Source organism: Echeneis naucrates, chromosome 10 (genome assembly GCF_900963305.1).
Source record: "Echeneis naucrates chromosome 10, fEcheNa1.1, whole genome shotgun sequence".
NCBI classification, from domain to species: domain Eukaryota; kingdom Metazoa; phylum Chordata; class Actinopteri; order Carangiformes; family Echeneidae; genus Echeneis; species Echeneis naucrates.
Window position 1 is genome coordinate 11858548 of NC_042520.1, and position 12254 is coordinate 11870801.

Here is a 12254-nt window from a genome sequence, read left to right on the forward strand (position 1 = left end):
TGTTTAGGAGAAGAAATGCTTCGATCACCTTCACTATTTGTTCATCTTGAAAGATGTTGATGTGGCAACAATCACATCAAGAACAGACTTGTATCATTGAGCATAAAGATGGTAAACTGGTCAACAAAACAATTCCTGTACGGTTTGTCGTGTCTACTCTTTGGTTGAGTGTACAGGTGACTAGGTTTGTTCAGGGTTTTTTGTATTTTGTGGATATTAACAATTCATTTTATATAGAGTTGTAATATTGTTGCTACGTTTGTTGACTTGTGACTAACACATTTTTTTAGAGAACAAACTCTAACCAATAGTTCAAAGAGATAATAAAAAAAATCAGGTTTGTCTGAAGTCCAAGGAAGTAGTGTTTTATTAGTTGTAAATATGACTGACAGAATTAGTTGTGAATTTGATTGATAATATAAACTTCTGTTCTACCACCATTTCTTAATGTTCCAGGAAAATGCTTGTCTTCCTTGTTTTACTGTCAATACACGACAGCGTTCCTGGTGGCACTTCTGAGTCCAGGACTCTGATTTCTATAATAAAGATTTCTCTTTTTTTCTTTGCATGTGTCAGGTCTGTACAACATCAGTGAAAACATACAAGCAGTTTAGAGCCACCACTGAACCTCAATGGCCAAAGAATCTCCAAGTGATTGGCTATTTAAGCAACTCGTTTTCAATTTTCTTTATTCAGATGCTGCTTGTCAAAATGGAAAATTTATTTCTTAATTTTATCGTATATTATTGACTAAGCCGTGTTGAGATTATTAATTGAAGATGTTTTTCCCCCATCCTGACTTCAGCTGCCTTTACAGTCTGCTCTGTCTCATGCATGACGTTAAATTATTTTGGCAGGCTGCTTTAAATACAGATCGTTGTGTGGCTGTAGACTTGAGCACGTGACTTTAAACATCACTCAAGTGTGCACAACACACTTCATTATGTTGTTTCTCCAAGTTACTCCAAAGATTCACACAGTCAGGCATCACTTTTATCAATAATGAGATCAATAATAGGAATGCATGAATTGAAAATTAGTTTATTAGTTATCAACCTGTGCATCAACCTCCTACACACAACAACGTAACACATCTGAGCTGCACCATGCCGCAGAGCAGATGGTGAGGTTTTCATGGTCGTTCATCTCCCCTATGTGTAGCACCAGCTCGCCCAGGAAATGCCCTGCTCATTGCCCAGCTCAGCTGAGAGTACAGCCAAGGCGTGTGTTTGTGTGTGTGTGAGAGCATAGGGACCTGTAAACCAAGTAAAAAGACACAGTGGGAGTGTCAGTTATGTCAGCATGTGTGTGTCTGTATTTCCCTGTGATTTTAAAAGTGCGATATTGTCTCTTATCACACTCTGGCAGCAGCTGTAATTGGGTGGTGTTGACTCAGGTTGGGGGCGGCTTTTGAGGCTCAACAGAAGGGAAGAGTTGGTGAGAGAAAGAAAGAGAGGAAAGGGTTGTGGGTCAAGAGGGGGGAAATCAGGTGACCGTGGTCTCTCAGTGTTGGATGCGCCTGATGGACTGGATCTGGGGGGTCTGACAGTGGGAGCCCCAGTTCCTCCAGTGCTGGTAGTCCCCGCTGTGTCTCTCACACTCCATGATGTACTGCTGGCCCCTGTAGCCGGGGTACTGATAGCACACGAAGCTGTGGGACAGACGGAGGAGGCAGCCAGGGTTAATTGGACTATTTTCGGTGCTTCATGAGCTGCAATGACAAATGTGTCAGTGGGGATTTAGCGCTTGCTCAGAGCTTTCAGCTGTTATGTCTATTACATACAATACAAGCTGAAGTGGGATTATAGGGATGGACAGACACGTCTATTTGAGAAGTGTGTAGGCAGAATGAGATATTAAATGGTCCATGCAGGGGTTTTGGATCATGAAAGCAACAGGAACTAAGACAGGGATAGGAAATAAAACGTTAACAGAAGTGTTAATGTAAGATAATCCAATTTATCAGAGACATAAGAAGACATAAAATGGATCGCCAAATTTAGGAGCATTTATCCAGGTTTTGCAAATGAGCATACCACTTGTAGAACATTAGATGTGCACAGGGAAAGTCACAATCACTCACGCGCCACACTGCACATGCATGGAGCCAACTTCGGGCATCATCCAGCCCATGGCCTGCAGAGAGGGGTAGTCATCGCAGATCTCCACATTGCGGCCCATGAAGTTCTCTTTCTCAAAGATGATCATGCGACTACTCTGGTGAGACTGTAGGAGAAAAAGGAAACATCTGTTAGCGTGTGTGTGTGTGTGCGTGAGGAGGTGACTGATGATTGTCACTAAGAGCCTGGATGATGTACTCACAGCGCAGTAGATGGGGCGCAGAGACATGAGACGCTCCACGTGGTAGGACAGGGAACCGCTGTAAGAGTCCCAGTGGGGGTACTCTCCTCTCTCCAGGATGAACTGCTGGCCCTGGAAGTCGTGGTGCTCGAAACCCACCCAGCTTCACAGAGAGGGAAAGAGACAGAGGCCCATGGTACACATACATGGTAATACACAGACACCACAAAGAAGATGTCCTTTTGTGAAATCTAATTTAAATCCCTCTGTGAAGACCGATTTGGTCCATTTTGTCAATTTTTCGAAGAGGTGGCGCCGCTCCTTTTTCATAATCCACTAAATGTCTTTTAGTGCTTCTAGCATTCAAGATGACTCTCTGTATGTGAGACTGATGTGTTGAAGACACTTTGCCTCAAAGTTCATTTCACTCTTCTACACTCACTAAACGGGGGGCTCATATTTGTCATGGCCTGTGGGACTTACGCTCCGCTCTCCACCCTGATGGAGCGGATGTTGTCCAGTCCACAGTCCTGGATGTTGCAGCACTCAGAGGTGAACTCCAGACACTTGCCCTGGAAATGCTCCTGCTCGAACACAGTCACCTGAGGACACGGGGAGGCGAGGGGATGAATCCACATCAGGCAGGATGTATACAGCACTAAGATGTCCCTGCTTCTACTACGTGAGAGTTTACCTTAAAGAAAGGGGCCATGCCCATTCCTGAGTTGACCAGCGGCTGCATCATTGGGGATCTTGTAGTTCTGTACATCTTTACTTCTGCAGAGAGGTGGAGGTGAACAAAACAGGCAGGAGAGCACATTTCCATTCATTCACAGGATTTTCTCAGTTAGTGCTGAACTCAGTGTCATTTCCAGTTTTAAGAATAAAGTCCAGCAGCTAGATGGGCTCTGGGCAAACACTTGACTGTTTTAATGAAGTGCATGATGTCGGAGCTGCTCAGGGCAGCCTTACCTAGGATGGCACAGTACGGGAGAAGCTCGGGAGTGGTGCGTGCCTACCGCCTGCCTCGCGTGGAGCTTTGGCAGAACCTGGCGCCTCACTTTTATACGGACGGTGTGGAAGAGCGCCTGGAGCTGCGCATGCGCGGCAGCCCTGGTCCCAGCACGGCGCGTGGCCGCGCGTATTTGCACAGCGGCGGGCAGCGGCGGGCAGCGACGCGCGTCCCCGCGGTAGCCGCCGAGACCAGCTCAGCAGATCCCATAGTGCCGCCGGGGCCCCGGAACAAAGGCTCCGGTATGTTCGAGCCCCGGTCAGCAGTCCACCGCGGGCCCCGCCACAAAGGGCCGGGATCCGGGGACAGAATGCGGGGATTAACGGGGGAGGCACCTGGCAGGAGAGAACCAGGCTGGTCTGGATGGATGTTTGGAAATGTTAAATTAAAAGGCAGTTAAAGTTTCATCATAACTGAGCCAGATATGAGCACACAGGTGAAGTCTGCTTCAGCTCATAAACAGTTCAGTCTGATTCTAAATGTGACTCATCATCTAACATCACATCCTCATTTAATCGGCTGGCCAATTATAAACTGTGCCAAACATAGAAAAGGTTGTTTCTGAAAGGTTTGCCAAACTCAGACCTCATGTGGTGAAAGATTTCCTTCACATTTATGAATCAGAGTGAATGATATTCTCCGTCATATCATGTCAGAGGTTGGAGCCATACAGCCCCACAGCAAACATTAAATAATTCATGGCATTCAAACGTGAAAAACTATATTCGTTTATGTTAGAATAAATGAAATGCCACAGCGACAGGAGAATTACAAACTGGTTTCAGTCACATGGACGTTTAAAAGTTGATTTCAGGAATTCTAGCTTGTCCTAGTTGCTTTAGTTCTGTGAGTAAGTCAGTCCTCACTGTCCGTCCCACTCTGATGATGTGGGGTTTCTTTTGTCTCTTGTCTCTGACCTCAGCAGGTTTGTTTCTCTCCCCATAATCCCTCTCCTGTGGGCGCCAGCGTATAAAAGGCACAGGCGCACTCCGAGCCGCACACAATCTGAGTGAGGCTCGGCACAGGCATCGCACAAACAGACAGGTAAGAGACACACACATACACTGCAAACCAGCAGGTGGGTGGAGATACAAGGCAGGCCGTCCGCTGCTGTTTTATGCCCTTCGTCTATCTCATTTAATTCCCTTCGATTGGAGACATGATTGTACCCCCCTCTGAATGTTTTTCTTCTCTTTCCATCCAGTAATCATGTCCAGTGGAGATAAGTCCAAGACTTCTTCCCAGACTGACGGGAAGGCCGCTCAGAGCAAGAAGTCTGAGATGGGAATGATGTCCTACAAGGTGGGAATTCTGCTGCACAGATTGGAACTTACAAATGAACTACATTTAGTTTGTCGCTGTGCTGACCTGGCTGCGTGTATGTCACCTCCTTCAGATGTACGTGTTCGACCAGGAGAACTTCCAGGGTCGCATGATCGAGATCAGCAACGAGTGCATGAACGTGTGTGAGATGGGCATGGACCGCGTGCGTTCCCTGCGTGTTGAGTGTGGACCGTAAGTGTCCCAAAGGAGATGTGTGCATTTTCAAACCTATCCTGTAGCCTTACGCGGAAGCTTCATAACATGTGGTGTGGTTTGCAGCTTTGTGGGCTTTGAGCAGATGAACTTCTGCGGTGAGATGTACATCCTGGAGAAGGGAGAGTATCCTCGCTGGGACTCCTGGAGCAACTGCCAGAGGAACGACTACCTGCTGTCCTTCAGGCCCGTCAGAATGGTAAATTTAACTCTTCCCTCTCTTTCATGCTGTTTTCTCTTTTGCTTCAGCCTCTTCTCTAACCTCAAGTTTCTCTGTGTTTTTCTCTCTTCCAGGATCCTGAGAAGCACAAGATCTGCCTGTACGAGGTGGGAGAGTTCAAGGGCCGCAAGATGGAGATCATGGACGATGATGTTCCCAGCCTGTTCTCCTACGGCTTCACCGACAGAGTGGGCAGCATCATTGTCAGCTGTGGAACGTGAGTGATTGCATCACGAACATCAGGTTGAGAGGTCAAAGGCAGGACTTTGATGACATAAAAACGTGAAAACTTTATATCGCCCTTTTTTATGGCGTAGTACATTTTAATGAACAAATACAACAGAATGTGCAAATGCCTCAGATTATAGCCCGAGGCTGAGTTCCACCTCTCCACCTTTTTTCCTCAGATGGGTGGGATACCAGTTCCCTGGATACCGTGGCAGCCAGTACCTGCTGGAGAAGGGTGATTTCAGGCATTTCAATGAGTATGGCGCCCGTCATCCTCAGTTCCAGTCCGTGAGGCGTATCCGTGACATGCAGTGGCACCAACAGGGCTGCTACACCATGGCCAGCAAGTGAGGCTCAGGGAAGGAGAGAAAGAGAAAGAGCGGAGGTGAGGGAGAGGGGCGGAGGAAGAGGGAAAGGGGAAGAGATGTCTGAGGCCTTCACCTCAGTAGCTTAACGCAGTGAGGGGAAGGGTGAGGCTCTAGATCTGCCCCCTGATCGGAGACAACACCTCAGAGGAAGGACCATCCTCCACTCTTCTCTGTCTCTACTTTTCTCTTTCTCCCCTATGGGCTGAGCTTTGCTTTTACCCCTTTCTAGCTTTTTTTTTTTTTTTTTTTTTTTTTTTTTAGTCCCTCACTTCATTCCCCTCCACTGTCCTCTAAGACACCAGCGAGGGAGCACAACGCCTCTTGCTGTTTTACAAGCATGAATCTCGGCTCAGGGTATGATGCACCATGGGAGGTTTTCCTTGAGCCCCCTGCCCCCCGTCTTCTTGCCCCTGTGCACTGCACACTCTCTCTGCTGTACAGAATCCTGGCCAAAGTTTTCAATAAAATGGAAAATATTGATTTCAAAGATGTTTTTGTTGTTATTTATTACTGAAAAAGCACACAAACGAAAATGTCAGTGAATGGAACTGATTAAATAAAATATAAGATGATATAGATATGATTAATCATCAACAATTAATGGTATGAAACTCTATTTTGGTTGCTGACTGGTTACCAAGTATTATTTCAACCTTTACTTCAAACCTTTTCCATGAAATGTATCACCCAGCAGTTTCTATCAAATACTGTTGTACAAAACAAGCAAACAAAACTGAAACACATTAGAAAATTTTCCTGAACACAGATTTTAAGCTGTGTAACAATGGCCCTGATATCTGGCCAGTGTTCCAATAACTGATTTGGACATTATATGGTTGAATTGAAATAGATGTAACCGGTTTTTAAGGTGTTTGTAATGAACCTTTTTGAGGCCATTTGTAAGCTAATGGAGTGAGCGGCCATTAGCCACACAAGCTATATTGTGACTACTGATTTTTGTTGCAGTATGGCGGCTCAGTGCAGTTCACCAAATGAAGCATTTGTGGGAAAAACAGAGCATTTCGACTGATATCCTTTGAAACAATGTCAGTTTTCACAGTAATGCAAGCAAACATCAGTCCTGAGGTGACGAAAAGGCCGCTCACTCCTCTGGAATGTGAACGTGATAAATTCAACCAAGACTGACATTCGTCAAACCGCAGCGCTTTCCTTAACTGTCTCATACTAATCTCCACTCAACGAGGTTTTGTTTTGTTTTGTTTTGTTTTTTTTAACTTGTAGCAGAGACGGGTGGTTCCTTCTGTCCTTTTGCTTACATACCTTCTGGCTTGTTTGGAGCAGTTGTTCCTCTTAAAATTTTCCTACACACTCGGTTTGCCTGAGCACAGACAGTGTATCCTGTCGATCCACTCCATGCTGACGCTGCATTGATCGAGCTCAGATCAGTCGTTGGATCGCATATATATTGTCTTTAATGGAAACTGTAGTGTTATACAAAGACTTTACACTCAAGGGACAAACATTGGTATATAAAAATACGTCTAAAAAAAAAAAAAAAAAACACAGTCTATGAAGCTTTTGATATGTTTCAGAGCAGTTGTAATGCTTTGTCGTGATGTTGCACCGTGCGTTCAGGTGCATACAGTCATGTTAACTGTCGGCTGGATGCTATCTGTCAATTCAAAGCTCCTAACTTGATATAAAAATATAATCTTGGATTCTTGCTCCTCGGTGCAGAGGAAGAAAGTTCACCACATGTGCAGTGTCTTCTCTTATCCAGCAGTTGCATAATGCCTGTCTGTCCAGCTGACATGAGGACAGCCAGTCAGCGTGACATCATTCGCACGAACTCTGCAAATCCAGAGCAGAGGAGTGAGAAGGATGGGGCCAGAGAAATGCGTGGTATGGGAGTATTTCTCTTACCCTCAAAGTCCACCAGACCGTCTCCATTGAGGTCGACATCCTGGAGGATCTCATTGATCTCTCTGTTGGTCACTTGTTCTCCCATCAGCTTCTTCATGGCCTCACGCAGCTCTGTTAAGCTGATCTGACCATCCCCATTCGAGTCAAACTGGACAGAGAGAGAGAGAGACACTGGGGATTTGACTATAATACAAATGAAAGATTTATTGTCAACTGCATTTTTCTTTCCTCGAGGTACTTATTCGTTTCGGGTGCAAGAAAATGTGTGGGGGCACTCAGAGACTGTCTAGTACGGAGCTTTCTAAACATGAGAAGTTTGCCATGACAGTAAGAGCAAACATGGGGTTCACCTAAATGTCCCGACAGCTTTCATGAATATCTATCTCCTGACCTCTTTGAATGCATCTCGTAATTCTTTGACTCCGATCATGTCTGCCGTCTCTGAAAGCATCTTGGGTCCCATCAGCTCCACAAAGTCTTCAAAGTCCACCTTACCGCCACCTGCAGGACAGACAGACACACACGAACCACCATGGAGCTCAGCTGAACACACAGGAAGTGCAGCTCAGTTGATCTCCCTCCTCCTGCTCTTCTCTTCTGCTGCTGCACTCACAGATCTGCTGGCTCAGCTCGATGAGCTCCATCTCTGTGGGCATGTAACCCATGGTCCTCATACACTCCCCCAGGTCCTTATGGCTGATGTACCCATCTTTATTCTTATCAAACTCCACAAACGCCTCACGGAGCTCTGGTGGGAAACATATCATACATCTAAGTCAGCTTGTGTATTTAGAGACTGTGAGGCAGAAACACACTGTGCTGTAGGTAACACAACTCACCATCGATCTCCTCCGGTCTCAGCTCCCTGTCCTGTTGGAAGGAAAAGTTTCCCACATTAGCCTCTCGCGTTGGACTGCACCACTAATAGTGCAGTATGGCACACTCACACACACAGGGGAAATGTTTAGGAAGCTTGTTTGGCGTAGTACAGAGAGGTAAACACTGTCTGATTTAATGCAGCATCAGTGCAGTAACACATACAAACATCTGCACACTCACACACGTTTGTAATGATACAGAGGTCTGTTGAACAAGGAAGAAATGAAAACACAAAACACTAAATATTCAAAAGAACACGGGACAAATGAATAAAGAGTTGAAACGACGATTAAACAAATATTTTCGCTTATGTGTAACCAAAGTAATGAAGTCTGGACTTTGACTTTAGGTGGCTGAAGTGAGTTAGAGATTTTACACATTTATGTTGTTTTAAAACTGACCACGTGTATCGTAGTAAGGACTTTGTCTCTTTAATTTTCAAATGTAAGGAAGAGCTCCAGCGCTGTGCGTTTTTATTCTTGTTTTGTGAGCTGTATTATCGCAGACAGACACAGCGGCGCATCTCCAAATGAAAATATGTGTATAAATCTGTCTGGATTAATTGTATTCCACAATATGACATATATGACTGCACAAGTCACGGGCAGCAGCTAGATTAGATGTGCATGGTTGCCAGGCAACCAGAGATAAGGAGATCTGTGAGGTTTAGCTGGGACACACGCTCCCTGTTTAGACACACACACATACATATACACTGCACATCCATATCCTAGATGCACACGGCACTCCGGCTCACACGCAAGCCTGCCCGAGCACACACACCGTGGAAGTTTTAAAGCTTTAAAGTTGAGATAATATGGGACAAATCCTCAAAGATCATTTTATTTACTTTGGTTGCTCTGATGGAGGCTTATTTTCACAAGACAAACTAAACAGGCAGCGCCGCAAGTTCAAACTGAACTGTAAGTTGGCGTCCTGCACTTTGTCAACAAGGCATTCATTTTGCTCAGGTATTTATACAAAGTACAATGGCAGAAGTGTGATTTGCAAAACTGTAAAAAAAAACAAAAAAACTCCCAAACGTCCTCCTTTTTGCCCCAGAACCACAGAAACAGCCAGTCCTACTTTGGCGTACTGATGCCACAGGTCATTTTCTTGGTGTAGGAATATGCGGGTAAGCATGATCACCTGCAATACTAACGGTATTCACATGTTCACAGCTCCAAGGGTGGGTAAAAAATCTTTCTGTATTATTAAGCACCTTATCATTTTAGTTTTTATTGTACTTTTTTGTGCATGATAAACAAAAAAGGCCTCAGCGGCCCTTTCCGGGGCCTGAGGGAAACTACATGTGGTTGGAAAGTTTGCCCTGACCTCCACAGCACCACACGTTTGAGCAGCTGTCTCATTCCACATAGTCAGTCAATAGTTTTCCATGGAACTAAACGATCGACCCCTTTGGACATTGGCGGTGCCAAGGGTTTTGGGACGTGATGCGGTGTGGTGACATTTTCGGTGCGATGCAGAGCGGGAGAGTGGACTTTCAACAATGTGGGGATGAAAAGGAGCTGAAATGAGTGCAAAGTGTTGCATTGGGGTTGTGCGAGGACACGGTGTGCACACTTTGTGTATTTTTACATACGAGCGTCTGAGAAAAGCCCTGCTTAAGGAAGACGCAGGCCGGGCCCACTATGTTGTGCAGCATGTTGCAGTTCTTCACCAAGGCACCAACGGGATCCTTGAATGGTTTATCCTTCGAGTCCCGATCCTCCTCCTCCTCCTCCTCCTCTGGCTGCAGACCCTGCTGGCCCCCTGACCTCACCTTACCCCGCAGGGGCCTCTCCAATACCCCCTTCAGAGACAGACCAGGCCGTTAACCTGCCACGCTCGCCATCGGTCACACATTCTGTGTCTCCATCATTGACTTCTTACACACAAAACACAATCATATCTTTCAAGGAACAAGGCAAACAGCCTCTGGTTTTCAGTCATGCAAAGGTCAGATAGAACTTAGCCAAAAGTCTGGATTACATAAACGTCTTGTAGTTTCAAAGCAGTCCACTCACATCAGACGTTTCTCCCGCTGTGATAAACCATCTTGGCCATGACTGCCTCCCTTTGCATCCGTGCTGTCAGACTCTCAGCGAGTTAACTCTGCTCAGTGTCTGGTCCAACTACTGACCACTTGTGCCATCACATGATAGTGAGCACGTCGTCCTTGATTATGATTTTGAATCAATTTTTTGGTGAACATTGTTCCTGCATTTACTAAAATAACATTGAATATTTAGGGCAATTTGTTGGAAAGTGTACCAAAAGCAAATAAGTGGCATATCTAGGTTGGATCACTTTGCTGCGTGAACTGAATAAACTTTCACACTCAAAGTTTCAGAGATGTCTTTATGTGTATAGTTGCAATAGGTAAACGCAAACAGATGAATGAAGTTGCATCCAGCCAAATCCTACCAAGGAGGAGAAGAAGTAGTGATACCTTACCTTCTTTATTTTGTCTTTCATAGGCGGTTTGGTGCAGTTGCCCATGACCAAACCCTGGTCAACAAGCAATCCCACCTTTTTCTGTCCTCTTTCACTATCAGACACGTTCTTCTGTTCTCGACTATCTGCTAATCAGCTCTTTTTCCCTTTTAAGATGTGTTATCTCTTCTGGCTTCAGAGGAGCAGCTCAGGTTCATGGACAATGGTTCTGAATATTCCATACCAGTTGCTTCTTGTCACATCTGTTACCACAAAGAAGAAAACCAGCTCTAATCTCTGCAAGAGAAATCCCGCTGAATGACTCCACCCATCTTAATATATGTTCCAGAGTCAGACGATGCGACCAAACAGAGCAGCACGAAACCAAACAACCTGATAGAACTCAAAGCAGCTCACAAGTCTCTTCTCACAGCAAAAGAGCATTGCTGTCTCTTTCCTCTTCACACTGATCAACACTTTTAATCCCCCCCTACCTCCCTCACACTCCCTTTCCATTTCAGTCTCTCTCTCTTTTGTTCACGTCATATCAGCATCCAAATGACTTCATCTACAGCATGAAGAGTTTTAGAGGGAGAATTAAGAGGACATAAACAGGGAGGGATTAATCCCTACCATTTTAGATTAAAGAGGAAGATGGGGTGATGAAGGGAAAAAAGAGAAAAGGGTACAGTAACGAGATGGAAAAGAAGAAGCTAAATGAATGATGGACCTCATCTTAAGCAGCGTACTAAAATAAGAAACAAATTTGGACCAAAAGTGTGTCTGTGTTTTTGAAGTGGGCGAACTGAAATTCATGCAGAAAAAACCGAATGAGATCAATTAATAACAAAAGATTATCAAATTCAAAATCAAAAAAATGCGTTCTCTTCATCTCTTTATTCGCCTCCTTGCATTCCTCTGCAAGGCATTTAACTTGACTGGCACAAATTCACCGATAAAACACAAATACAATTCTATATAAGTATAAGTAAACGTATAAAATGGGTGCAAAAATGTTGCACATAAAGCAAAGATAAAACATTTCTCACAACGGCTGAACAAAAGTGCAACAAGGATGAATGTGTTCATTCTTTATGTTAAATTCCTTGTAGAAACATTTTCACAATCTCAAGGAAATACTTAACCTGCACCAAGGTATTTTCTTGTCCACATGGGGGCAGCAGACAGAGCATTGCCTTATCAGCACTTCAGGTGATGTGATGAACTTGTTGGGATGATGAGACATTTTGAGACACGCTCACTCTCTTTTAACTCTGTTTGGAGTCTCTAACAGCTGCTGGTTGGTGAAGTCTGTCTGCTGATGGTTTAGAGTTTTTAGGGATTCAGCGTCTCGGTGGTCCCATTTGAGCAAAAACTGTACACAGCTTTG

At 44.9% G+C, this 12254-nt stretch overlaps 3 protein-coding genes across 3 annotated transcripts; 1 reads left to right on the forward strand and 2 right to left on the reverse strand.

The window, feature by feature from the left end:
• Positions 1 to 1503: 1503 nt before the first annotated feature.
• cryba1l1 (crystallin, beta A1, like 1) lies at positions 1504 to 3070 on the reverse strand. The gene is made up of 5 exons (XM_029511802.1): positions 2996 to 3070; positions 2785 to 2903; positions 2323 to 2464; positions 2084 to 2226; positions 1504 to 1651 (listed from the first exon to the last, which is right to left on the reverse strand). Exons 1-5 carry the CDS (start codon positions 3068 to 3070, stop codon positions 1504 to 1506), a joined length of 627 nt encoding a protein of 208 aa, XP_029367662.1.
• A 1230-nt stretch (positions 3071 to 4300) lies between these two features.
• On the forward strand, positions 4301 to 5648 carry LOC115049531 (beta-crystallin B1-like). Its single transcript, XM_029511805.1, has 6 exons — positions 4301 to 4357; positions 4518 to 4615; positions 4710 to 4828; positions 4916 to 5048; positions 5144 to 5286; positions 5477 to 5648. The coding sequence occupies exons 2-6, from the start codon at positions 4523 to 4525 to the stop codon at positions 5646 to 5648; spliced, it is 660 nt and encodes a 219-aa protein (XP_029367665.1). The 5' UTR covers positions 4301 to 4357; positions 4518 to 4522.
• A 1803-nt stretch (positions 5649 to 7451) lies between these two features.
• Positions 7452 to 10930, reverse strand: LOC115049529 (calcium-binding protein 2-like). The gene is made up of 6 exons (XM_029511803.1): positions 10886 to 10930; positions 8389 to 8419; positions 8163 to 8297; positions 7941 to 8050; positions 7550 to 7697; positions 7452 to 7477 (listed from the first exon to the last, which is right to left on the reverse strand). The coding sequence occupies exons 1-6, from the start codon at positions 10928 to 10930 to the stop codon at positions 7452 to 7454; spliced, it is 495 nt and encodes a 164-aa protein (XP_029367663.1).
• Between the last annotated feature and the right edge of the window lie 1324 nt (positions 10931 to 12254).

What these genes read in the sequence shown, in the direction of transcription:
- LOC115049529 (XM_029511803.1), bottom strand. Translation starts at nt 10,930, where the DNA reads ATGGGCAACTGCACCAAACCGCCTATGAAAGACAAAATAAAGAAG. An exon ending in TGAAAGACAAAATAAAGAAG is followed by an intron (nt 8,420 to 10,885) that starts GTAAGGTATCAC and finishes TCCTTCCAACAG; the next exon opens with GACAGGGAGCTGAGACCGGA. An exon ending in TACGAGATGCATTCAAAGAG is followed by an intron (nt 7,698 to 7,940) that starts GTCAGGAGATAG and finishes CTCTCTGTCCAG; the next exon opens with TTTGACTCGAATGGGGATGG.
- cryba1l1 (XM_029511802.1), bottom strand. Translation starts at nt 3,070, where the DNA reads ATGTACAGAACTACAAGATCCCCAATGATGCAGCCGCTGGTCAACTCA. An exon ending in GCATGGCCCCTTTCTTTAAG is followed by an intron (nt 2,904 to 2,995) that starts GTAAACTCTCAC and finishes CCGTGTCCTCAG; the next exon opens with GTGACTGTGTTCGAGCAGGA. An exon ending in ATGCATGTGCAGTGTGGCGC is followed by an intron (nt 1,652 to 2,083) that starts GTGAGTGATTGT and finishes TCTGTCCCACAG; the next exon opens with CTTCGTGTGCTATCAGTACC.
- LOC115049531 (XM_029511805.1), top strand. Translation starts at nt 4,523, where the DNA reads ATGTCCAGTGGAGATAAGTCCAAGACTTCTTCCCAGACTGACGGGAAG. An exon ending in CTGCGTGTTGAGTGTGGACC is followed by an intron (nt 4,829 to 4,915) that starts GTAAGTGTCCCA and finishes TGTGGTTTGCAG; the next exon opens with CTTTGTGGGCTTTGAGCAGA. An exon ending in ATCATTGTCAGCTGTGGAAC is followed by an intron (nt 5,287 to 5,476) that starts GTGAGTGATTGC and finishes TTTTTTCCTCAG; the next exon opens with ATGGGTGGGATACCAGTTCC.